Here is a 26,422-nt window from a genome sequence, read left to right as displayed (position 1 = left end):
GCTTACGTTTTTCCCCACCTTTTAGAATGTTGCAAACACAAGCTGAAATATATTTTATGGACATTTTAAGTGACTGGCCTGCCCAAAATGTATTTAGAAGGAGTAAGATGATAAGGAAAGCATCTAAAACGGTGTTGGACTCAGCTTCCTGAAAATATTATAGCATTATTAGCATTATTCTCAAAACTATTTGAATTCATCTTTACATGCTGGGAATTTTATAGAAGCACAAAAAGTTGTAAATTTTAGAATATGCCTACAAAACCTCTGAACAAGACCACATCATTATTAGAGCATCTAAACAACATTTAAATAACGTCTACGATTTCCCTCCATCCCTTAATATTTCTCTCATATAGGATCGCTTTTTCAAACGACGAGGCCAACATCATCGGGTTCACAGCTGATTTATTTAATGTTTTAATTGGTGTGCAGGGAGATGCTGAAATGCAGTGTTTTCAACATTCATCATTATGCAGGGGATGATTTTTAGGTGCTGAAGTATATTTGTGCTGCTACCTTTTTGCAGCAATGGTTTTTGTGGCACGTCTTAGAAATTAGTAGCCTGGGTGCCATTCCGAACTTAGTCCCGCCCACAACGTTTGAGGTCGGGAAGTTCGGTCTGGCATTGCTCCATAGTAGCGCGAGTATGCTCGCCCAATATCTGGCAATCCAATCAAATTGTCAGGGCGGGCTTTATACGATGATGGACAGATGATCAACAGTAACGTAATCAACCACATCACCATAGCGCGCTTGGGTGACAACAACAATGGCTGCCGCTGGAGAGTTGAGGTGTGTAGATTCTGCTATTAGGTCTGTTCTAGAAGATATTGACTGCAAATAAATTTTAAAAGAGGAACAGAGAAACGCGATCACGGCATTTGTTGAAAAGAAAGATGTTTTTGGCGTCCTTCCTACGGGATTCGGCAAAAGTTTAATTTATCAGCTGGCTCCCTTGGTCGCTTAACATACGTCACACACTCCGTTGCTCTTATTGGTTGTAGGTCTATCCAATTGAGTGCAGAGGCATTTTTTTTCCTGGTTCGTTCGAAACACGCCCCATAATCACAGCTCTATGGAGCAGTATCAGACTCATATTCTGACTAAAATTGAGTAGGACTACGTCAGGCTAAGAAATTAGCGCCTTTTGTTCGACGTCCTCGGCATGAAATCCAAACCAGTGTCATGTATTGCTTAGCTGCAACACCTGCTATTGCCATATTTTCTTTCCAGTTGCTTTAGTAGCATATAATCCTGCTTGGAGAAGGGGTTTTTGATGCATTCACAGTGTGTGGGGAAAAATAAGATTTATGTCGTGATGCAAATTTTTACTCGATGGTTGCGATTGTCGTTTTAACTGTTGTGCGTGGGAAAACTAGTGATACATGAAGTATATTCAATATATGATCTATCCCTAGCTAACCTGGCAGTAGCAATATTGATATGTGTAGGAATGAGTTGAATTCTACGTTATCAATCTGGGATGGCTGCCGTTCAGTCTGTCCGTAAAAAGGAGGAAGGTTTAGTAAATTATTTCCAGCCGATTGTGTGACATGCCAGCTAGTACGCGCCTTACATAATACGCTTTCAGCCATTCGTAGGAGAGTGATTCTTCTGTAGCTTCTTGAGCGTTTTCATAACTAGGGGAGTAAGCTGATAAATCAAACTCCTTTCAAAATTATGTCAGAAGGAAGAACAGACATCTTTCTCTTCTACAAATGCACAAAGTGCTTCTCTTTGCTCCTTTTTTAAATGAGAAATTGTCGCTATTTTAGCTAAAACTGAGTCATTTGACAGGTTGGTCGTAACGACACGGGTCCTCCAGCGTAGCCCTTCTGACTGTCGTCATTCCCTAACAAAAAACCACTGCTGGCATGTCATTTATCCGACTCGCTGGTTGTTAAGAAACTGACAAATTAGCGGGACTCTTTCATGATGAGTTTGTTGTGAGACTGAAAACTCAGATCTCATAACAATCCAGCTTGCAGCGAAACGTTAACCCCTAGCCTGAAGTGACCCAAATCTGATTTTTTTTTTTTTGCCTATATGCGACCTGTATCTGATCTTTTCATGACAGTCTGAACAACACAAAAACGACTTGGCTCTGTTGTCCTGAATCCGATATGAATCTGATATTTTCAAATGCGACCTGTATCTGAATGGCCAGGTCGCATTCATCCAATCTGTATAGCATTAATACTCTACAAAGTCACTAATCTGTGTCTTGCTATGCAGAAGCAGCAAGAAAAACAACAACCATGATGGAAGATAATGCAGAGAGCAGTCTATTTTCAACCATCTTGAAAGGATTGTGGTGTTAATGTACTGGCTGAGGTTGGGAAACCTTGCCAGATGCGCTCCACCACTATCATCCACCTTTACTTTTGTCAGCACAGCTCATGCTTGCTTGTGACGTCATTGCGTCCTCTACTGCTTACGGGGACACATAAGTTGCAAATGTGAAAAACAACGCAAAGTAATCGGATTTCAGGAAAAAAATCGGAATTGATCATTAAGGGCTGCCTTAATGAACGTAGCCTAAAACCTTTCCTCTAGCGGAGTTCTGGATGGAGTGTGTTGATTTGACAAAAAAAATTTAAAATATTATATATTTGTTCGCAATTTTTGTACAATTATTGCTCTAATTGGGTATCTATCGGCTAAAGGCATGTTTTAAAATCTCTAGCATTACTATATAGCCCATTTACTGTAATTTGCGTAATAAAAAAAAAAAAGTTGAAGTTGAGATGACCGCGATAACCAGTGGAGCTCCGAGGGTAACGGCAGTCAGGTCTAATCCTAGCCCGTCTGCAGCAGCCCTCTCAGCCTAGCCATGTGTGAGGTACCGCTGGCTCTGAGGACAAGTTTTTTTGTTTTATTTTCCAAAATGTTCATTTGATTTGTGTTTATCTGATTGTGTTAACTATTATTCCACCAATAAATGAAAAAAGAAATGTATTTTTATCTAGAGACTATTAATAGCAGGTGGTGAAATACAGCTCCAGACGAGCCGAGCCTGTGGTGACGTCTGTGGTGACGATGCGGTGTACGCTTCTGTTCCAATTGACCCATATTTATGCTGCGTGCTCCCATTGTCCCTAAGTCCACACTTTCCTGTGTTCTTCTTGAGATTTGTTTTGGTTTACATTTCCTTCTATGTCTCTTACAGCTATGCAGGCCTCTCTCTACGATACTCCCTCACTCTGGGTTCTTTCCAATCAGCCGGACAGCAAATGAAGAGGAAGCTAATGGTCATCTTAAGACTCAAATGCCATCCCCTCTTCTTGGACTTGAAGGTCAGACATCAAAGGTCTTTTAAACGTGAAAACAATGTTTTTAATATGACTGATAGAAATGGAGAACAAACAAAACAAGCTTGGATTGAGGCTGTAAAAAAAAACAAGAACTTGATTGCCTTATTTTTACTTAGGGGTAACTGCAACTTTTAACAATCAAACCAGACCCAATAGATGTGCTGGACGGGTTGCTTTTACTGGTATTAATGCAAAAGAAGCCGTCGCCTGCATGAGGTACTTATTGGCTGAAAATGTCCACGCTTTAAATCTTCAATTCTTCAAGAGTCCAACAGGTTTTCAACCATGGAGCTTTATTGTTTTCCTTATAACTGTTTGGTACTCTCTAAATTGTTCATACGTGTTTACATAGATTGTGTTCTGCACTTGGTGTTGTGAGATTTAGAAGGGAAACTCATTCAACCCGTATAAGCCAGAAGGGATTTACAGCCTCCTGGTAAATACTGCTACCCCGGGTTGCTCCCTTTGACAAACGGTTCTGAGTCAAATTCTCCCAAAAGCCTTCGTTCAGTCTCCTGTGCTGTCAAGGTCTTCATGCATGTCTTTCTCCACCTTTCTACCAGCTGTGAAAAAGAAATGAAAATACTTGGATCTAAGGTTGGCCGATATCTAAGAATGTTCCAACCGATATTCGTAAGTCCAACAAATGGCGATGATTGAAATTTTCGTGCAGATGGCTCGAGCGTTTTCTGCACCGCTGGTAATATTGTTAACCACTCGCGCACACTGCAAAAACCCAATTGGCTAAACCTGCTTATTTTCTAAAATGTAGAAGTTTCTTTTCCAGTTTTTCCAACTATTTTGTGAGACATTGTTTTTCTTTATTTGATGTTATTAATTTGTTTTTTTTGAATGCGCAACAGAATGAAAACTGCCGTTGGAGATTGGAAGAATTTTCTTTTTATTTATTTATTTTTTTGTTGTTTAATTTTTTGGGGGGCTGCACAGTGGGTAACACTGCTGCCAATGGAGCAAGAATGTTCCGGGTTCGATTCCCGGCCCCGGGTCTTTCTGCATGGAGTTTGCATGCTCTCCCTGTGCATGCGTGGGTTCTCTCCGGGTACTCCGGCTTCCTCCCACAGTCCAAAAACATGACTGTTAGGTTAATTAGCTTCTCTAAATTCTCCTTAGGTGTGTGTGTGCATGGTTGTTTGTCCTGTTTGTTTCTGTGTTACCCTGCAATAGACCATTGACCTGTCCAGGTTTTATCCCGCCTCTCGCCAATTGACAGCTGGAGATAGGCACCAGCGACCCCAGCAGGGATAAACGTGACGGAAAATGGATGGATAGAAATAAATTTTGTATTTGTAGTCTTAAAATCCAACCCGTAACAGACGGAGCAGCCTGTGACCACACTTAAAATGATGGCCTCTCTCTGGTTCTGATTATAAAAAACAAAACAGCTAGTCTCTGGTTTGGATCAGTTCCTTCTTGCTGTCTCAGGTTTAGAGTAGATAAATCACTGCTACACGGTGGCACTGAGGGAAAAAAGCTGCAGCTGGAAGGAGTTTGTGTGCCTGCTTAAAAACAGCATTAGTGGGGTTTTTTTTTTGTGGGCTGCATTTTAACCCATAGGTCCAAAACTGAAACAAAAATAAAAAATCGCTCTTAAACGATTGTGAAGGGCTGAGTTTATCGTCGATGGTCAATAGATTTATCCAAAGGGCACTTCCATGGCCTCCAACCCAGCAAAGCAACTTTTTAAGGTATGAATATACGAACAAAAAATAACCTGTAAAACACAAGACCCTACGACAAGAATGAGTCCTCTACATGACTGCTTTTTAAAATTAGAAGCTGCACGACCTCAGGAACAACTGCTTTATTCAGTTATACAAGTGAACGCCAAAATGGCATTTTGACTTGCAATAAGGACACAAGAATATTAGGCTTGGTTTACGAGGAGTGTAATGGTACATGTATTTCTACTAAAAGCATATCTGATACACCCCTGAGAGATAAGTACACATTATGTCCTGAATAAAACAGTGTTGTTTTCTATCTGTGTGGGTGGAACTATGTGCACAATGTGTTGCTGTTTACAGTTTGGCTACAGAAAGCTGCAAATACACAATAGACAAAGATTCAGGCTATTGCTTAACTCTGCCGTTTGTAAACATTAAGGTTTTTCATGCACATGCTATGAAAAAGAAAGATGTATTAAACCAAACCTTTATGAGCTTATGCAATTTATCTACAGCAATAAAGGACATACATAAGCTTATTTGCTCTTATCTCAGTTACCTAAAACAAATGTCATCTGAAAAGGTAAGCTCACAGATTTAGGGGAAAGATCAGCTGATACCGAAATATCTACCTGCGTTAGCCTGTCAGCTCAAACTCCATTTATCATTTACAATATAAGTCAGAGGAATATCTGAAGCTAGCTTGTTAAAATATAAGAACAACTCCAAAGTACATTGATCCACTTATTTTTATTTCCCATCTGATACTTGAATTTAAATACAAATACTTCTTTAATACCAGAGCTCTGTTAGCTTTGTAGTCGTCATTATTGTTATTTTTGTTTTGTTTTAATAAGCTGTCATAAACTTCTCTCCACAAGCATGTCGAGAGAAAAACAAATATGCAACTGTAGGGTGTCAAACTGGCTGTATTTATTAAATGAGAGACAGATGGCCATAAATGGGTAAATCTTTTAACCTTGCTTACATTTGTTATAATCATAGACTGAATATATCTTCCCATTCTGGATCAGGTCCAAGTAATCTAAACCTGTTTTTATTCTCAAATATGAAAAATATATATATATATATTTTGATTTTGTTCAAGTGGATCTCTATTATAGTATGTCTTTCCAGGCAGTGACTATTCCTGCTTATTACTACTTTATTTACGTAAGAAAAGAAAAAATCGTTAAAACACAAAATGCTGGAGCAATGTCCTGTTTGCTGAAAGCTACCATTAAGAATGAAAATAAAGACCCCTTATCTTCATCTAGATATTTTATGGAAGTTTTACCAAAACCTTTGTTTATATGGCGTTTGTTGCACTTAACAATTATGCCATATTAATGAGTATTTTCTTAGATTTGTGTTTTCCTCAGATAAATATTATACATATCAGAATAATTGATGTTGAAAAAGATGATCTTTAGACCTCATAGGTTGGTGCCTCATGCTGTCAGGGTTACTCTCATATAACCCACAGAGTAACGCTACGGTGAGAGTGCAGGACTGCTGCGGAATAATAGACTTTCCCAATTCACAGCTGATTACTTCAAGCCTTAATTGATTATGAGGTCATGGAAGGGCCCGGCCTACGTGGCAGGGTTCTTACCAGTATTTACCATGAGCGTAGCAGGATAATGAGATAATCACATATTATAGGCACATCAACATTAGCAAGTGATTAAAAATACTCCAAATACATTTAAACTAGAGATTAACTTTATAAAAATTGTCTAGTGTTCCAGAAGGTTATTTTAACCGGAAACTAAATGATTGTTGTTATCAAAATAACTTGGTTAACAATGGATGAAATTGTGTATGAATTAAATGCAGGTAGGATCTATTTTAGCGCAACGGGTTAAAACAAAAAATTATCACGCAGAATATAATATTTACATCTGCCACTTTTTAATTCTAGGATGATCCATGGAAGCTTTACACATGCGTGGCTCATGGGCTAACAGAGGACAGTTGCTCCTCTATCTCTGATTTCAGAAAGGGGCTGCAGCTGTCGTCTTTAAAAGTGTTCACCCACCGAGACCTGTTTGAATTAACAGCCACAACTCTTCCGGTCTTCTTATTTTCACGGTCTTCGAAGGATCCAGTCCAAGTAGACCGCGTCCTTGGAAGACGCAGCCCATGAATTCGAACACAGCCCTCGACTCAAAAATAGTATTGGCAGGGACAAAGACATCATGGTGGGCTGGCACAGATTAATGCACCAAAAGGACAAACACCATGACTGAACATGGAGGAAATGTTTTTTTGTTTTCCGTTTCTCCGTAAGACTTCACATAAAGCAGCTACTGTATATTTTATTACAATTCTATCAGTCTGCCTTTGTTTGCATCTTTTCTGTAAAAGCAGTAGTTATGAGGAGTTGATGGAGGTAAATCCAGCTGTTAAAAGCTTCATTTGGCTGTAAATCTGCCCACAGAGCACGCAACTACCTCATTTAAATTGTGACTTTTGCACCTGTTATCCCATGGGCACACTATCTTTTTTTTTTTTTTTTGCATAAGCAATTAAGTTGTGGCCAATCTTCATAAAGACACCCACAGTCTTCTCAGGGGGCGCTTTATCTTCGCTAAAAAGTTCCTGCAAAGGGGTTTTAGCATCAGACGCCTTCAGATAGCTGCTGGGTTAGGAAGCTGACTGACATTCCTAACTTAGTGAGGTGTTGAACCTGTTGCTATGTGTGATGCTATCACTTGATAGCCGTGATTGGTTAATACAAACAAACAGGGAAACACAAACAAATAGCTCCTAGTAATATAAAGGGAAATTAACTGATTAGGGAATTCAGACAGGAAATACATGTCTCATGGTGATGAAACTTAGTAAAATAAAAACTCAAAGCACCAACATGTTTAGAACTAGAGATCAATTAATATAGGATCTTTAAAGCTGATATGGATTTATTTGGACATCCAGTCTAATCCATCACTGATATGTGCTGTGGATTCTTTATGTGGGCTGATTTCTGCTTTTCCTTCCTCCTGTTGCGCAATAAATAATAAATTGCATGACAAATGTTACATAAGTCTCATCCGTCCATTCATCCATTTTCTGTCACGCTTATCTCAAGCAGGGTTAGGAGTTTGCTGGTGCCGATCTTGGCTGTGTACGGGCGAGAGGCGGGGTACACCCTGGACAGGTCACCAGTCCACATAAGTCTCAATGTTATAAAAAAAAAAAAATACTTAAAAAAGGAAAAAAAAAGGTAATGAAAAATATTGGCCAGCCAAGGTATCGGCTTATTTCTAGACTGAAAACATTTTTCTTTACTTAAATGATATAAAACCTTAAATCTTGGTATTAGAAATAAAGAGAGGAACACATACTAGATCACTTGTTAGGTAGTCTGTAGTCGGACTTTTAGGGTTGGTGTCCTTCAGGTTTAAGATGTTTCTCCATTTGTATTGCATTTAAGATATGAAAACATCATGTACAATAAAACAAAAAGTAACCTATTTAACATCTTCCCTTTACATATGTTAAGTGAATGTATTGCATCTTATCTTGTTTAGATTGTGCATTTGAATTCATATTTTCCTTCTGGTTTTTTTGTTGTATTAAAATGTCTCTGTAGTCTATTCTCTTTTTTCATTAGTATTCAATATGTTTTAGTGGAGGCTTTAAAGCAATGTTGGATAACTTCTGACACAGGTGTAAACTTGATATGAGATTAAAGAAAAGGGTTTTCATGTCAATATTAATTACTTGGTGTATATTGATGGTCCCTGCAGACTTCTCTTTTCAGAAACGTACCTATATTACCGGTAATTGAGACGGTTAAATCTGTCACTGGATGAGTCATGTGACCCAGAGCACCGCTTTACAGCAGTCTGAGCTCCCCTTAAACGAAGCTAACTAAGCTAAAAGTTGATCTCTTACCTGATCAGACATATTTCTGATTCTCTGATGTACGATTTAATCCAGAGTGGTGAATGGGGCTTTTTCTTTAGCAGGAACCCCATGATTCTCCGTCTGCAGCTCCAACATGGTCTGCTGTCAGATTTCAAACCACTGGAGGATACTGATTTATCTAAACATCAGTGTTGCTTTTGACCCTCAGGGTGACTAAACATGAAAGTTACAGATCAAGTGCCCCCTGGTGATGGAATATTAATATTGCTTTAAGTCATCCAGTGACAGAAACTATTTATTTATTTATAATGGTATGATTGTTGAAGTTTATAAGCTCCTTTACTCTGTTTTAATCATATCTTCTCCTAGGCTTGCTAAAAGTCCTCCCTACTGTCTTCCTCTAAACTCGCAGATGGAGTAAAGTCCCTCTAATGTTAGCAGCTCTCTTAAGACACAAGGTGCTCTGTGAATAGCTTTTAACTTACCAAGATGAAATTCTAGGAAAAAGATTTTTCCTAACTGGACCTTTTCTGTTTCATAGAGGCCTGCATAAACTGTAAAAACTGATCTTAAAATAAGAACAAAAGATAAAATAAAAACCTGTATTTGCCCTTAATATGAGCAGATAAATGGTTTGATTAGCCAGAATATTTTCACTCTTGAGATAAGATGGATAAAAGTAACGTGAAATAAGAGAATAAAGTTCTTTTTTTTTTTTTTTTTTTTTTAAACTCAAATCATCTTATCCTATTGGCTGTATTCAGATGTTGATGCATTTCTTTGCTTTCTTCTTTCATGTTTTAAAACTTAATACATCAACTTGTCTTTCTAGACTAACTCCCTGGAGGTGGTCTACAGGAATATCTACAAGCTGGTTCTGCTGCATGCATGCAGGTAAACAAAATCTAGACATGACACTATTTTTAAACCCCACGATATCTGCTGTTATGTAATGATACCTAGAAGATAAATATGTCTAAGAGCACATGCAAGGGCCACATGTTTCCACGTGTGAGCTCTCTATCCCTGACCTAATAACCCTGATAAGATAATGCTGCTATTAAACTAAACAGATAATTGTCAGTCAATATCTGGTTGGTTTATCAATCGCTTAACTTATCTGAAGGTTCTCTTTGTTTCCAGGTTTCATGTGTGTGCCCAGAGTTTGCCCTTTGGTCAAACAGTTGCTAAGAATCCACTTTACTTCCTGCAGATGATTTGGGACATGGCTCAGTATGCCAATAAGCTCATCAGGTCCAGCAACAAGGGTAACAATCCACCACAGAGCCTGTGAAGAAACCTTCATTTTAAGAACATCTCTGTACGTGCTGGCCATTCAATTTTGGTTTGGGAATGAGGAATCCACAATCAGAAAACAAACAGTTTCCTGATTTTCCAAAAAAAAAAAAAAAATTCCAATATTTGCTGTTTTCTTTAAAGGGATCATAGAATGATTCTATAATCATTCGGATTTTGGTCGATTACAGCGCAGCACGTAGTCGAAACACACCGGGCATTCAAACCGAGCCGTCAGCTCGGGGGCTGGTCCGGGAACCCCGACGGGCAGGGAGCCGGTGACGGTAGCCTGGACACAGGCTGCCCCATGCTTCCCCCCACCTGCCTTACTTGCCCCCAGCCCCCCTCCTCTGGCTGAGGACGGGCGGATCATGGCTCTCTGCTGAGGTCCGGTCCAGTCAGCGGCCCAGCAGTCGACACTTCATACTCCCCCCTACCAGTGAACCAGTGGGCTGGTCTGTATGTCAATTTCGGGGTGTGAAAAAAGTACAGGCCAGAACCAAATAAGGCAACATCCCCGAGTTTACATCAACTCGGGGCTTAGTTTGAATTCACCCGTTTTATGGTGGAAGTTTAGAAATGTTAACTTTGCAGAGAAAGGATGTGTTGATGGGGTTTGAACTTCTCTGTACGTCCATTTCCCCCACTGAACTATCGTGATTCATCTATGACAATGTAAATTTGCTTTTGCATTCTATGACCCCTTAAGGATCCCAAATCAGAAACATAAAGAACGACCCATTATTCTTTTTCAATTCCAAAGTGAAAAATGAAAATAAAAAAACAAACAAATTCAGATTTCTTTTCCTCCTTATTCAACTCCCCCTCCCCTTCCTTCTCTGTTTTGATCTGGGATTGAGCCAGAAGCAGTCGTAACACAATTGATTTTTGTACAAAAGTATTGTATTTATAGTAAATTATTAGCAGTTTTGAGATTTCATTGTCAATACATAAATACATTGCATTGAAATACAAAGCTATAAACATCCGATTGTATGAATATGTTTTAGTATCGTAGCACATCCATAGTGGTGGCATAAAGCTGAATCTGGAAATGATGTGCAGATTTGCTTTTAATCTATTCCTTTTTCATTTGGGAATTTGAAAAACTGATAACAGGTCAATGTTTTTTTTTTCTTCTTAACCAAATTTGGGGTTTTCAATTTTGAATGTATCAAAAATAAAAATCGAACGGCGAGCATGTACACAGACTTTCTCTTCATGCTTTCATCTTCTGTTTTTATTTTTTTATTTATATTTCAGGGCTAATTTTAGGCAGCAAAGCCCAGACGGGCATCATGCAGTATGAGGCGGTGGAGTTGATTTTCTGTCTGAGCTTCCTGCTGGTGCTTTCACAACACCGTCGACTCTATAGGGATCTACTGACGCATCTGCACAAAAGTTTGTATCTACAGAGGAATTTAAAATATACTTATATATTGCAGTTAAAGTTTTGGATTCTATGAAAATATCCAACATTTCCATTGAGTGTTTGTCCTCAAATGATAGCTAACTAAATATTTCAATACATCATTAATGTTGGGTAATTATGAGGTGTTAAAGTTAATATTTTATTTCCTCTTTTTTTGTTTTTTTTTTCTCCCCAAACTAAATCTTCACATTGTTCTGCTTCACTACTTGTCAAAACATACTTTCTCTAACCCAACTTTACTTCATTTTTTCTTCTACTTAGTAAATTCTCGTTAAATTTTTTACATCTTCACCATTGCCTTCTGTTCAGGCATATACACACAATAAAATATAACATTTATTCAAACATGTCGTCACAAGAGGTGATAAACGCAGCCTCCGGTTGCCCTGAGAGCAAACTTTAGACAATAAACATTTGATATCGGGTAGAGGACATGTTACCGTCAGAGTTATAAAAGTTCATCCTTATAAAGTCTAGCTTCTAAATCTAGTGAAGGTGGGTTCATAGTTTAAAACCAAACCTTTTTGATCTACGGTTAGTTTGCAGCCTCTGCTTCAAGTAGTTCTATTTTATTTACCATGTTTTGTCTCTCATAAAGTTTAAAAAGAAAAAGATGTCCGTTATAATTACATAAGCTGTTTTGAAATGACTGAAGTTTTCCAAACAGCTGCTCTTATTTACGTGTTTTAAGGTTTTCATCAGATGTTGCAGTGCTTCTTTCTGCAACTTTTAACCAATAAAATTTGTATTTTTTATATATATCAAATCCAATGTGTTTTTAAGCACACTGGGTAACAAAATCTTTAATCTATAAATAAAATAACTTTCCAGTAAATGTTTAGAATCAGTTGTTCCTGAGGGTTTGGATTTAAGCACTCTGATTATACTATTACTTATATGTAAAAAAAAAAAAAAAGTGAAAGTGAAAAGATCAGGTTTAAAGCGACACTTGGGGCTTGACAGGAGGCGAAATGCTGCAGTTTAAATCTTCAGGTCACACCTAAACAGGGTTCCTGCGGGTCCTTAAAAAGTCTTAAAAGGCATTGAATTCTTCAAAATAAAATTAAGGCCTTAATTGTATTAAAATGTCTTAAATCTTTCGTAGGTCTTAATTTTTAAAACATCATAAATAGGATCATTTTTATTACAATTTATTTTTGTAATCTAAATAAAATATTAAAATTGACAAGTTTTTTTTTTTTTTTTATAAAAAAAAAAATAACGGCTCGCCATTATTGGTTCTGTCCCGATAGCGGAACCAATAAAAGCGTTGTTGCACCCGGGACATTTGGGAGATGCGCCATTAACTTTTTGTCTGGAAAATATGAGCAAGTGCAAATGTAACCAAAATTGGCTCCAGCCAAGAGTTTTCTCCATGGCTAAAACCTGGGAACATACATGAGGCACAGTGGATTTTGTGCAAGAAGCGATTCAAGCTCAGAACGATGGGAATTAAGGCAGGGGAGTCGCACATGCAAAGCACGAAACACAAAGCGTCAAAATAGAGTTACCGAGAAACAGCTGGTATTTCTCAGTTTTGTTCCACCCTTGTCTCTGCAACGCCTCCACTTATCACCAAATCAAACATACTAAGAAAACGATACAAAGAAAAATAGCTGCAAAAAGACTTAGCACTGGTTATGTTGTGGCTTTAAAACTAATTTATTTTGTTCCCTTCTAAAACAAAGTTTGTGAATTCAGTTAAATAATTGTTAAAATATATCTGTCATTTGTGTGTTTTTAGCTTTCTTCCTGTATGGGAAGCTTTTCAAAATTTGAAACATTAGTTGCGACAACTTAACCCAAAGGTTAAGTTGTCGCAAGCGGGGTTTTCTTGTGTTTCTTGTGAATTTGGTCTTAAATTTTTATTTCAAGTGGCATTAAAAAGTCTTAAAAAGTCTTGAATTTGACTTGCCTTATGCTGTAGGAACCCTGCCTAAAGAAAGTGCTGTTAGATCTTCATATTCCTGCTGTAAATGCATAATAATGCTACTAACTATTACCTTCTTATGTATGACATAAGATAAGATTTATGAAGGAGGTCATTACAGTAAGCCTTTTTTCTTTAAATGTTAACTATATGACAGGGTTAATCTATGGTAGAATACCCAAATGAGTTTCTATATAAACCGGTGTAGCCTTTATTGCAACATATTTATCTGAAAAAATGGATTGTTTAATTGTATTGTAAAAGAAATAAGCAAACAAACAAGGCGTCTTCATCCTCCGCTTTCCTCCTGACAGGGAAGCGCAGGCTGGAGCGACAGCTGGGGGATCTGAGGCTGGCCAGGGTGCGTCAGGCTTCAAACCCTCGAACCCCCTCGGACTTCTTGGCCATCCAGATGTAAACCATCCACTACTCCAACCTTTTTTTAGATGAAAACTTGAATTTCTAGGAATGTTTACGGCTTTCCCAGTTGTTTTTATGTAATATAGCAGAGACAGCCTTTACTATAAATGTCATCAAAGTGAAAAATTGCGATGATCCTCCCTTCATTGTGATTTTAACCGAGAGGAGATCTCACGCAACCAATATCTTACTGGCCTGTCGGCAAAGAGTGACGCGTTTGTTTTCCCGACTTACAAAGGGGGGAATATAGTCCTTAGTCATCTGGTGTTAAACATGGAAGATAAGCCTTCGTCATAAACACATCCCATAAAACAACAGGTAAACCTGTAAAGATTAATATTTAATCCCCTAGCTACCACAGCAGTCAACTTTTATTACATAGCTGTTTTTTTCTGGACTTTGATTTAATTTTGATGGTAGTTTTCCAGATAAAACATGATGTCACTGGAGGAAGTAGGCTTGCTGAATGAGTTACATACAACAGGGTTTTTTTTTGTTTGTTTTGTTTTGTTTACTGTTCTATCCAAATCCTATTCTGTCACAAAATTTGATATTGGAAATGAAAATAAATGGTTTACAAATACAAGAATTATGTAAATCGCCTTGTTTCAGAACATGACGTTACATGAACACACAAAGTAATATGGATTTTACTGTTGAATAAAGTTTTTCATGTGCTGGAGTTAAATCAAGTGTCAAAATGCATCTTTACAATCATAGTACAAACAGTCATCAAAAGACTTCCGTTAAAAAATTAAAAAACACTTTTTGGTGTTGAGGGGGTAGCTTTGGGATTCTGTCAGTCCTTTAGTCCCTTTGTTTCACTTCATGTGTTTCGATCTCAAAGGCTTCATTTTTGTATGGGTTTAGGGAACCTTTGTCTGAAGACTTTTTTAATCCACGGCGGATCAGGTTATAGACGGCCACCAGAGGGATGGATACGAGTGGAGCAACGATGAGGATGACGATTATGGCGAACACCCAATCTGGATAAGGCTTCATCTCGGTTTCAGGAAATGATTCCTAAGGTAAAAAAAATAAGTTGAAAATCATGAAATAAATATTTAAATAAGATGAAGACAAGATGCTGTGAGTCGGCTGTCAAAATAAGCAACCCGAAGCTAGAATATACGATACTTTCTTCAAATGTAATATTTTAGGAGGGATTACAGTGCAATGTAAATATGATAAACAGTCATGTTTTTGGTCTTAAACAATATTTTATTATGTCAAGCTTGCAGAAAGCAGGAATTGCTTTGTTCTAGAAAAAAGGTTAAACGATTGGAAACCAACAAATTACACTGGAATCAACATTCTATTCTCAGAAGAGAGTGCAAAAAGAGCTCAGCATAAATTACACTTTTTTTTTAAAGAAACATGTTTGATTAAAGGTTTCAAACTACCTGTTCTTGTTTCTTCTTGCATTTTAGTTTTTTTTTTTTTTAATATTGCAGCATATCAGTCTCCTATAAAAATGCTTGTGTTTAGCCTATAAATTGAGTTCATTAGATTGTGTCATACTCTTATCAATAATTATGTTACAAACGTGAACAATATATAAGTAAAAGAAAAAAAATTGAGCATTGTTTTATAATTTTTTCTTAAGGGTGCGGCCATATTGTGGTACTCCAAGCAGTGACATCACAGAGTTGATTCAGCTACCAGTTGAATACATGGCTAATACCAGCTATACTTCACAAATAAGAAATGGGGTATGATGGAGGACGAAGCTGAAAGGAAACTCAAATGATGAGTCTTTTATGGTTGTTAGGTATTGCTGGTATTTCCAATGTATTGAACTGATAGCTGAAGGGTCGACCAACCCTGTGATGTCACCGCTTGGCGTACTGCAACATGGCCGCACTTTTGCCAAAAAACTTATAAAACATTGCTACATTTTTTCTTTTACATTTTTCACGTTTATAATATAATTATTGGTAATAGTAATCTCATGAATTAAGTTACTTTGGTTAACCTTTTAATTTCCACTTTAAGCTGAATTATTTTAGGCCTATCGATTAAACTTTATGTGAAAGCCAAACCCCACCCCCAGACAAATTTAAAACATTTCAAGAGTTGTCTATTACATGCTAGCCTTATTGAGGCATGGACAGCAAGCAGACAGATACTGGTAATTATACCATGGATAGATTTTTTTTTTTTAAGAGGGAGGCATTAGAGCTGCTTGCTTGAAGGCCCTGACATAGCAATGCACGAAGCCGGTGGTGCCGGAATCCACAGCCAAATTTTTCATTCTACTATGCTAGAACCATGCAGAGGCTGTTTATTGTGGCCAGTCTGAGGCATGCCTGTGCATTAATCATAATGTCTAATCACCATCCTGATATGCCACACCTGTGAGGATCTTGGCAAAGGGGAAGAGCACACTGATGGATCTACTGTAGACAAATTTCTGAACAATATTTGAGACCAACCCCATTTCAGACTCTCAGTGTGTTTCTGCACTTCAAGTGAAGCAGAACCTGAAGTTCTGCCAGCAATTTTGGAACTGTGCCCGATTGTCCAGCAAACAGGCCTAACCTCAGTGCTATTCTACCTACAGGCATATTGTGAAGGGAAGATGAGAGACACCCTAACCAACAATGCATTGGAGCTGAAGGCTGCAATCAAAGCAAATTTGACATCTTTTACACCTCATAACACTTGCCTAGGGGGCCATATGGATGTAGGGAGCTAGAATGGCTGTGACTGGCTGGGAGCAGGATGGACTCTTGTGGCTAGGTTCCCTGCTCTGGCCCCTTTCCACACTAGGGGATCAAGGTATCTCCTCTTGGGTCTTTAGGCCTGTTCCCCCTAGAGCAGTGGTCTCCAACCCTGGTCCTCAAGATCTACTGTCCTACAGATTTTAGATGCATCCCTTCCTCAACACAGCTGAATCAAATGAATGGCTTAAAAAAGGTAATCAATCATTTGATTCAGCTGTGTTGAAGCAGGGATGCATCTAAAATCTGTAGGACAGTAGATCTTGAGGACCAGGGTTGGAGACCACTGCCCTAGAGGGATTGGCCCCCAGACCTGGGAGGATAGTGTTTATTTGAGGGGTGTAAGAATATGTTTAGCGTCTCCTGTGTGCATGTCCGTTGAGTGCTTGTATGTGTCCCTATGGGTGTAAGGGTGGGGTTGTGTAAATGTGACTGGATACATGTGAAGTTTTCCTTGTCTACTTATCAGTTTGATGTTTGTATCCCCTGCCCCAAGTATGAGCAGTGCCTGCCCCCTGCTCCTTATTATGCCCCCCCGGCAGTAACAGGTGCCTGTGTCTGCTGACATGCTGATGATTTTCTAGGTGCGGGGTTGTGTACCACAGTGTGTGCTGTATCAGCTGCCTGCTGGGCAGGGCTGGGGAGTTCTGGCCCTGTGGAATCCGCACTAGGGGATGGTGCGCCCCCGGACCTTGCACCCTTGGGCTCTCATCTTGGTCCACCTTGTGCGTGACCGGCCAATGGCTCAGCCAATGGGCTCGCTGCCACAGCCTTGTGGGACCTCAGCACTTTGGCCCCTGGGGTCGAGCTGCTCAGGGAGTGGGTCACTTTGGGTTTTGTCCCCCATGGGTTGGACTCCAGGTGCTCTTTTCTGCCCTTGACTGGTAGGTGTGGCCATCCCTATGTCTGCTCTCCTTGTGTCCCAGTGATCTGGGGTGCATGTTTGTTATCTGGGGCTCACCTCGACTCTTATCAATCTTTTTGTCTATGTCTCCATAGTATATAATTTTACTCGTATACAAATCAATACCAAGCACAACCTTATGACAACAGTCATAATGGTCTGCTTGTACAAGCAAAGCTGTTGGAATGTCATCTAGCTCTGGGACATCTATTTCCAGACTTGCATTGGCAAAACAGGACACAAAAAAGTCACTTTGCTTGATTTAGCAAGGTTTTTCCTCACCGGTTCATTGATCATCTTCATTCATACTGGGAGTTGGCGAAGTCGTGCCAGTAATTTTGGAACTATGCTTGATTTGTCCAGCAAAGTGGCCTAACCTCATTCTACCTACGGCATTTGTGAAGGGAAGATGAGACATCCTAACCGACAATGAAGTGGAGCGGAAGGCTGCCAATAAAGCAAATTCACATCTCATAACCACTATAAGCTGATCGTATTGGATCGAACAAGCCCGACCTAATATCGTAATCATATATAGTACATGGTAGGCCATGTACTATATATGCATTAACAGCTGATCTTTTATTTTGTTTTTTCTTAGATTTTAATTTTCTTAGATTTTATTTTATTTTTTTAAGGTAAGCGAAAATGAATATAAACAGAACAAAACTGCTTTAATATCTTAAATAAACATCACTGTTGTACAGCGAGTCTAAATCAGTGTAATTTATTTAGTTTATTTTGGTTTATTTCAGAAGTGCCCTCATATCCCTGCAAAAATTATATTAAAAGTGTCTTGCCTTGTCATACTTTTTTTTTTTTTTTTTTTACACCATATTAAAGTAATTAAATGTATTTAAGCTAGCCATGCTCTTTGGCCATAAAACTTTAAAAACAATGAAAAACAAAAGATGAGTTTTGAAAGATTACAAAGACTTGCTTACATAGTCTGGATTCCATGCAGGATATGTTGGGTATGTTTGCGCCTGGATAACCACATAAGAAACAAAAACCACCAGGAGCATTATTGGACTAATAACCATCCAGCATGCCTTCCAGTAGATGTTGGGCTTCCTCCCAGTCATGAACTCAATGTCTTCGCTAAACCTGTCAGAACAAATTGAATAATATGAAAAGTACAGATTATTTTTATATTCTTAAACCATCAGAAAACCTCTTTGTTTTCATTTAAATTATACTGCCCATGGATAATTCATTTGTGGGTGGAGCATCAAAGTATTTTATGTCAACCGAGACTATTGGAAAAACTCTTGCCTCTAAGATGTCATTGCTTGTCTCAAACAAAGCATGGATTATTAAGACATACAAGGAGAATTCCCTGCTAACCTCAGTTTTATTAAACACTTGTGATGTTAGCTTGGGTGTTGCTTTTCATGCCAGTGGGACAGAACACAGCCACATGGGCTGACTTGTGAGAAATTTCAATCCACAATGGGATGTCAAGCACAGCAGCGTTTAATGTTCTCCTACATACCCATGGCCTTGTCACTTTACACTTTAATCATCCGATCCAAAAAGCAACACTAACCAAAGCCCCTTTTACACTTAAAACTTGGGTGTTTCAAAACCGACTGACCCGCTAACAACTGGCTTTTGGCTCTTTTCATATTTGACCGAAAAACCATGTCTAACCCCTGGGTGAGCGTCGACAGTGTGATGGAAATCTGTGAAGTAAATAATGGCGAGCAACATGGAAGAGAGCCAGAGCGTACTTGAAAGATGCCTGATACCTGGTGACGAATCTTCTCCGCGGATCATAAGGAGCTCACAAATATCTCTGTCTCTCTAGTGTTGTGCTATGTTTCTCAAATACAAGCAGAGTTGTTTGGACTTTATTTAATACTCGACCGGCAAGATGTTTGCGACTTTCGTACATTTTGCTCAAAGTCATCACGTAATTCAACGGGTCAATCCGGGTCTGGTGGTCCCACAGCAAGCCGATCATAGCCAAGGTGATTTTAACGCGTGTCGCTTGCCAGGTCGTTTGACCCGGGATATACACGTCAGCTGTTTCCACTGACACTAAAAGCCGATTGTTCCCAGGTTTAAACGGGTTTTTCGGCCACAGAAAGGGGTATAAGAGTCATGAGCTTAGCACACATTTGGGCAGTGGATTTAGCTCAACCCAGAAAGGGATTTTCCTTGCTTATGCATCATTTAAAAGGCAGTTAACTGCCCTACCATTGGTATAATTTGTACTGTACAAGGAAAACACTGTTGTACAGCAGCAGCCACTCAAAATGCCCCTTCCCAGTCAAACACCAGCTGAATGGCAGCCTACTTCCCTGCAACTCCCAGCAGAATCCCCTCCTACTTCCAGCCACTGGAGTGACGCCCTCCTCCTGGGCGTGCATATTTTTTTACTCTGACTGCACTCTTTCACTAAATTACAGGTTCTGACCAGGAGATGGGTCTTCTCTTTAGATCTTAATGTCCAAAAATCATGATAGAAGAAATATTTCAGTACAAATATTGGTGTTTAAATAGGAATTGTAGGGGACAAGCCAAGGACCATCGAAGGGCCCATTAAGGAAAGTGGGGAAATTTTGAACGGCTACTACTGTAACAATAAAAACATGTTTTAATTTGTGTAGTTTTACAAGACTTTGAAGGTTTTATCTGGAACAAAGGGAAATCCTTACCTTTTCATTCCATGAATATAAATAACTCCCACAATCTCAAAAAATGCGATGACAAGAAAAGGTATAGAGCCCACATAGCTGTTGAATATCTCCACCCAGTAGTTACCAGAACCCAGGGTGAAGATGAGGCCAATCAAGACTGATACAAGACACACGGCGCCTAAAGCAGCAAGGAAATTGCTCATTTAAAGAGACATTTTAATTCCGCAATGAAGTTGAGCTGCTTTAAGAAGAATTACATGTACCTGTCAAAACTTCGTGGGGGACCCACTTTGGGACCAGTTTGAGCTCTCGCATGGGTGTCAGGATTCCCTCAATATTGCCAAACATGGAGGAAAGACCCAAGGTGAAGAGCATGATAAAGAACAATATGGCCCAGACCTGAGACCCAGGCATCTCCAAGACAGCCTCTGTGAATACGATAAAGGCCAGGCCCGTTCCAGAAGCACTCTGAAGGACAAAGAATAAAGTTAGACACAAAAAACCCCCCAACATTTTTAAATCCTGTTTAAATAATATCTTGATGCCCACACAAGAAAAAGGAGGGCAACAAAAAGGAAGACAGTACATAGTGTGTGGTAGTATGAATGTTGAAAATCTGAGTACCTGGTCAAGAAAGTTCTTTAGATCACAGTCCCTTAGGGACAAAGCAGACACCTCTCCTGGATAGGTCGTATTAAAATGATCGAACCACTGATCGTAGTTTTCCAGAGTCATGTTTTGGTCTGCGATATTAAAGTAGTTGGTCAGAGTCAAGATGTTACTGCAAAAAAGAGATCAGGGAAAATCATTTCTTCAAGCTTTACCGGACCAGACTTCATTACAACACAGATATCCATAATAACATACTCTTCTAGACAATTGTTGAAAGCAGTTTTGGCTTTAAATCCCAGTATGGCAAAAATGGGAATTGATCCATAAATTGATGTTGCACTATTTGTTATTCCAACAACAAGGGCATCTCTTTCACAGTTATTTCTGAAACACAAGAAGAAGAAATAAGACAGTGTTTTGAGAAAATCACCCCGATTAGATGGTGTGTTCCACGCCTCACTTCTCTGGGTTATAGCTGGAGAATGCTATGAGACCGCCAAATGCTATAGAAAGAGAGAAGAAGATCTGGGTCGCAGCGTCTAACCAAACCTTGGGGTTCTTCAGTATTTCCCACTGCAGTAAGAAAATCTACATATTAATCACTGTTTTTTGCCTTTTTTGTCAGAGGATATTTAAAATTAGAGGCAAACTCACATCAGGAGTGAAGAGATACACCAGGCCGTCAGTAGCTCCAGGCAGAGTGAGAGCACGGATCAGGAATATGGTCAGGACCAAGTAGGGGAATGTAGCTGTAAAATAAACAGCCTGAAAACGTTCAAAATAAACAATAAGAGTAAGATATTCTGGTTCCTTTTAATTTAGAATTAGTTGATAGTTATTAGTAGGCATGGGCTGGTATGAATTTCTTGCAGTGTGACTACCATGGTTAAAAAAAGAAATAGGAAAACTCCAACTGCTTTTATATAACGTTTTTATACTTTGTTAAATGCTATTTCGCAGTAATCCTTTTTTTAATTACATTTTTAAAGACGTTTAAAAATAAATACTCAAAGGCTAAGACTTAATTCCTTTTTGTACCCATAAATGGAGCATCACTTTAAGTTTGCAGTTTTTTATGAATTATAAAAAATGAATATTCAATAGTGTTACTAGTATTTTAAATACCTTCTCATTTCGCCAGAGTTTGGATTTATGCATTATGAGTGATTAAGCGCTCAAATCAAACCATATTGATTCTTAGTCACTAGAAGTCAGATTAAATTGTGTTTATTTTATTGTAAGATAGATTTTTCTTTAAATAAAAACACTTGAGTTTGTTTCCAAGTTTGAAGACATTTTGCTTCCCATCCAGGAAGCTTTAGTCAAAAACAGTTAAAATTTTCTAATATCTTTTTTTTGCAAGCATTTTTATGAGGCACAGTTTTTCTCTGCAAGCAGGCTATGTAATTAAAAATATAGATCCACTGCACAACCAATTAAATGTATATTTTATGTAGAACCACCAAACTTGGTTAATGTTATCCTTTCCTGTGTTTACTCTGTAAGTGCCAGGCCAGCTGTAATCACATCATTAACCCAGCATGCATCACTCAGGTGATAAATGGTTTATAATCATGAGTTTTTATCAATAACAAACAGCATTTTTTTAAAGTTTATAGGAAAATGTGTGCTGACCTTTCCTATGGAATCAATGCCTTTGATGAAGCAGATGTAGACCACAGACCAGGCACTGACCAAGCAGACAACATTCCACCACTGCAGGGAGCCGCTGATCGCGACGTCAGGAGTGATGTTCAGGGTCTCACGGTACCAGAAGTAATTCACTGCTGTGCTCTTCTCACACTCAATGTTATAGCCTACAGGGAAACAGAAACCCATCAGAAAATAGATACATATGATTCTCTTACCGGATAGCATTATCTGCCATAATTGTGAGATTGATAATGTTTAATTGTTCTGTTGAACACAACACAGTTAAATCAATAAATGTGGGGAGGGGTCATAAAGTAGTTAAAGTAGTTTTCATGCCAGTGTGTAATAAATCCATTGAATAATTCCCACTCAAAGATTGATGATTAACTTGTCTGTTTATTGGTAGCTCTTGGCTTTGGTTTGGAGTTGGTGTTATCATTTCAAAGCAGATTTTCTGACGCTCTTAGATAATATATGTATATATATATGGTGCTTTCACGTTTCAAGTGCATCATAAATATATCGAAAGCAGCAACTTGCATGATTCAAAGGTAAACGTTTTTCTCCTCACCTGTCTTGTTTTCATTCAGAGGGCACTGGCTCCATGGCAGCGGCTCTTGAAAAGAGTGAAAGAAGTACCAGAGCACCCAGGCCACGATGGTGTTGTAGTACAGGGATACCAGGAATGATACAATCATGGATGATATGCCTAACCCAAGAGAAAGATATTCAGTTGTCATATAACAAGAAAAAAAAAGTATTTTTCTTTTTTTTTTTGGTCCTAATGTGAAAAAATATCTGCTACACCAATGTGGAAATACAGCATTTCTACAGGATCTTAACAACATAAAATTTAACTATCTCAGTTAAAGACCTGATGCCCAACAGTACCATCTACCGCTAGTGCCCTTTTCATAAAACAAAAAAAAATTATATAGGATGTGACTTTAGAACTAGGATTTGGGTCAGCAGTAAGCATTTCACTACGAGGTACTTGAATACATTCAAAGCTTTCCTTGCAATGCATTAAAGGTTAAAGTGTAACTAATCCTCAAAGAAAAAGCGTAACTCAGCCCCTAAATAGTTTCTGACAAAGGAAGCTAAAATGGACTCGACAACTATGCTGACAAATAGGTAATAAACTACTAACCTGGAAACGCTATTGATTAATGACTCGCCTCTGTGGCATGTTTATGGTGCGCTCCATTGGTGTTTCGATGTCAGAATACCTTATAGAAGAGTCATTGTCTTTGTAAGGTATCTCCTAAGGAAACCCTTAGTTTCCAAATAGCAATTATATTGTGAATTAAGAAGAAAAAAAACCAAACTCTTGGCCATTTACGAGCAATGGAACGTCCACAGCTTCCCCTTCGAGATGTCGTTGCTCAGACTTTCACAGTTCTTAATAAATCAAACGCAGTGTTATACCTGTAAGCTCGGCTGTAACATAGACATGTACAAATACATGTTGCTTTTTACCAATAGGTAAAGTCATCTGCAGTAGCCATGTTCAAACCAATATAGGGGCAACACTAAGATGGTTTTTGACCAGATTTTGCAAAATTAACAGAGGTAACATTTAACCACCAAAATCTGTAATATAAAACAGAGCCTGAGCCTGAGCACAGTTTTTGCTCATTGGTCACTTCAGAAATGCAGTCCCTATAAGGAGAACAAAGTTGTAAAGCACATTCAAACCTGTAGCCTGCAGAGCAGGCAAATAAAAACCTGAGGATAGAAAGAAGAAAGGCAAGACAGAAAACACTGTTGCCATTTTAAAAATGTTATCCCTTTATTTACTGACTTTCCAAATCCCTTTTGCTCAGAGTTTAACAATAATCTTCAGTGAAGATACAGGGAGTAAGTCAATTGCAGCTCTGCAGCCAATGCCGGCAGGCAGAGAGAAGTGGTTCTCCCCCCGGTTGTCTTAACTGAAAATTAGTTACACATGTGCAAAGCTTCCACCAACCCAACATAAGTTATTCAACGTAAAATGTTTGGATAATATAGTTCCCGCTGCATTTAATTCAATCACATCCTCATCCACTTTGAGTCTCTGTTGTTTTTTCAGTTCAATTTGATAACATTAGATTAATTTATGTAGTTTTGATTCAGGTAAAATATTATTGAAAATTGGTATTTCTCTTCCGGCTGGATTAAATATAAAATGGTTTTTATCTTTGAAATCAATTTTCTTCTTCTCTGCAACAATTTTAACACCCAATAAAAACAACACATTTTATTACTTTGTACACCACATAACTTCATATAAAAGGGGCTTTACGGAAAAACTTATCGGAGCTTAATATTTGATATTGAAGGGGATTGTTAAACATTTTATGCAGTTTGGTGAGTGCGTACAAAGGTCATTTTAAAAAGTAGTAAATTGAAGTTTAAGTAAATCTTAGCATGCCATAGTTAGTTTTCATCCCATTAAACATAATTTTCTAACACTAAAATTGTGGCTATTAAAAAAGCTGCTTGGCTAGTAATTGTGGAAAACCACTAGCCACAGTGGACAGCGAGCTAAAAAGTTAATGTCAAACCCTGAATATAATGATAGAACCCTTAAGGTCATATTTATCGAGTTTCCCAGCAAAAAAAAAATTTAACTTAGGGCTTAGTTACTCTTTACATAAACCAAAAGTCATACATAACATAATGCCCAAACCATGGCTGAGACACAATCTTAGACTGTAAAAGGTATACTTAAGATGTTTTAGTTACTAATCAATAAAGCTGGTAGATAAATAAATTCTAGATTGTGATCATTTTATACACATTGGGCTAAAATTGAATTCACATTGGTAACCCTTAAAAAAAAACCTAAAGAATAAAGGCCAACTTTTTAAGAAAAGAAAATTGAAAAGAATGAACATTTTTGTTTTCACCCACCGACTCCACCCAGCAGTGGAGAAATGGATCTCCAGACTCCCACGCTGCTCATTCGGAGCCTCTGTCCAATCGCCAGCTCCAGGTAGAGCAGTGGGAGGCCCTCAAAAGCCAGAGCAATCAGGTAAGGAATGATGAATGCACCTGATAACACCATAGAAACAGAGGCTATAGGATAAGGAGGGTTTATTGTTTTACAATAAGTTATACATTAAGTATCAATGACTCCCAGTCATTAGCTGCATTACAGCATTATATGTTGTTTTACATTTTGGTTGTATATTAATAAGAGGTTCATTAAATATGCAACAAAAATGACCTTTAAGAGATGAGGAATATATTCATTTTTTCCTGAAATTGTTACCAAGAAATGAACGATTTGGAATATGTGACCATCTTATCATTTTAAAGCAGTAACACAAAGACCCAGCTGAGAGCATAATCCTTTCTGTGGGAATCTGAATCTCAAAGTCAATATGTAAAGTTGATAGAGCCTGGGCATATTTGAAATGTCTGTTTACATAACTTAACCTGTTCTTTTGGACTCTTTGCCTTTCTGCTTTAACATATCTCATTGGGAGAAATGAGGAAGTGAATACAGAAGCTGGAAGTATTGAGCAGAACATCTCCCTGATGTCATAATTCAGTTGGGATTTAGATAAAAGGAACTGAAATATAGCATCCTCACCCCCTCCATAGATTTGGCACAGGTAGGGAAAACGCCACACATTTCCAAGTCCAACTGCAAAGCCAATGCTTGTCAGCATGTACTGGACCTTGTTGTCCCATTTGGGTCTCTCCTCTGCACCAGATTCCTTTGATTCCCCCATCCTTTGATGATTTAAAAGAGCTAAAAACAGTCACAGTTGTATTAAGTGAGGTCCTATTCAGTCATCCAGGTAGTTTTCCTTTGCTCCTGTGCACAGTCTCGAGCGGTCTTGTCAGAGTGATGCTTGGTGCTCCTCTCCTGTCCTCTATCTGCCTTCCTCATCGGTGTGTTACTTTTGAGTCAGGACCAACTAATTTTATCGGATTCT

At 38.4% G+C, this 26,422-nt stretch overlaps 2 protein-coding genes across 3 annotated transcripts in view; one reads left to right on the top strand and one right to left on the bottom strand.

Annotated features, from left to right (window-relative positions):
* tert (telomerase reverse transcriptase) overlaps positions 1 to 14,645 on the top strand; it is a 23,685-nt gene extending 9,040 nt beyond the window's left edge. For both annotated transcript variants that reach the window (XM_038309044.1, XM_038309043.1), the window contains exons 12-16: positions 3,173 to 3,299; positions 9,711 to 9,772; positions 10,022 to 10,146; positions 11,438 to 11,575; positions 13,851 to 14,645. In XM_038309044.1, coding sequence (XP_038164972.1) covers positions 3,173 to 3,299; positions 9,711 to 9,772; positions 10,022 to 10,146; positions 11,438 to 11,575; positions 13,851 to 13,954 — 556 coding nt within the window. In that variant the 3' untranslated portion in view covers positions 13,955 to 14,645. The remainder of the gene's footprint in view (positions 1 to 3,172; positions 3,300 to 9,710; positions 9,773 to 10,021; positions 10,147 to 11,437; positions 11,576 to 13,850) is intronic.
* On the bottom strand, positions 14,278 to 26,422 carry slc6a18 (solute carrier family 6 member 18). The gene is made up of 12 exons (XM_038309046.1): positions 26,074 to 26,422; positions 25,389 to 25,529; positions 23,065 to 23,202; positions 22,476 to 22,657; positions 21,495 to 21,605; positions 21,301 to 21,413; positions 21,096 to 21,224; positions 20,853 to 21,009; positions 20,492 to 20,696; positions 20,247 to 20,406; positions 18,528 to 18,690; positions 14,278 to 14,979 (listed from the first exon to the last, which is right to left on the bottom strand). Exons 1-12 carry the CDS (start codon positions 26,213 to 26,215, stop codon positions 14,764 to 14,766), a joined length of 1,857 nt encoding a protein of 618 aa, XP_038164974.1. The 5' UTR covers positions 26,216 to 26,422; the 3' UTR covers positions 14,278 to 14,763.

The sequence above is a fragment of the Cyprinodon tularosa genome, unplaced genomic scaffold (genome assembly GCF_016077235.1).
Source record: "Cyprinodon tularosa strain WSP-4 unplaced genomic scaffold, ASM1607723v1 ctg655, whole genome shotgun sequence".
In the NCBI taxonomy this organism is placed as follows: Eukaryota; Metazoa; Chordata; class Actinopteri; order Cyprinodontiformes; family Cyprinodontidae; genus Cyprinodon; species Cyprinodon tularosa.
This window is presented reverse-complemented; position numbering and strand designations above follow the sequence as displayed.

Bases quoted from the DNA above. Each gene is read 5' to 3' on its own strand.
- slc6a18 (XM_038309046.1), bottom strand. From the start codon at position 26,215: ATGGGGGAATCAAAGGAATCTGGTGCAGAGGAGAGACCCAAATGGGAC. The intron at 21,010-21,095 runs GTATGTTATTAT...TCTTTTTTGCAG, and splicing joins TTCAACAATTGTCTAGAAGA to TAACATCTTGACTCTGACCA. The intron at 20,697-20,852 runs GTACTCAGATTT...TTTGTCCTTCAG, and splicing joins TAAAGAACTTTCTTGACCAG to AGTGCTTCTGGAACGGGCCT.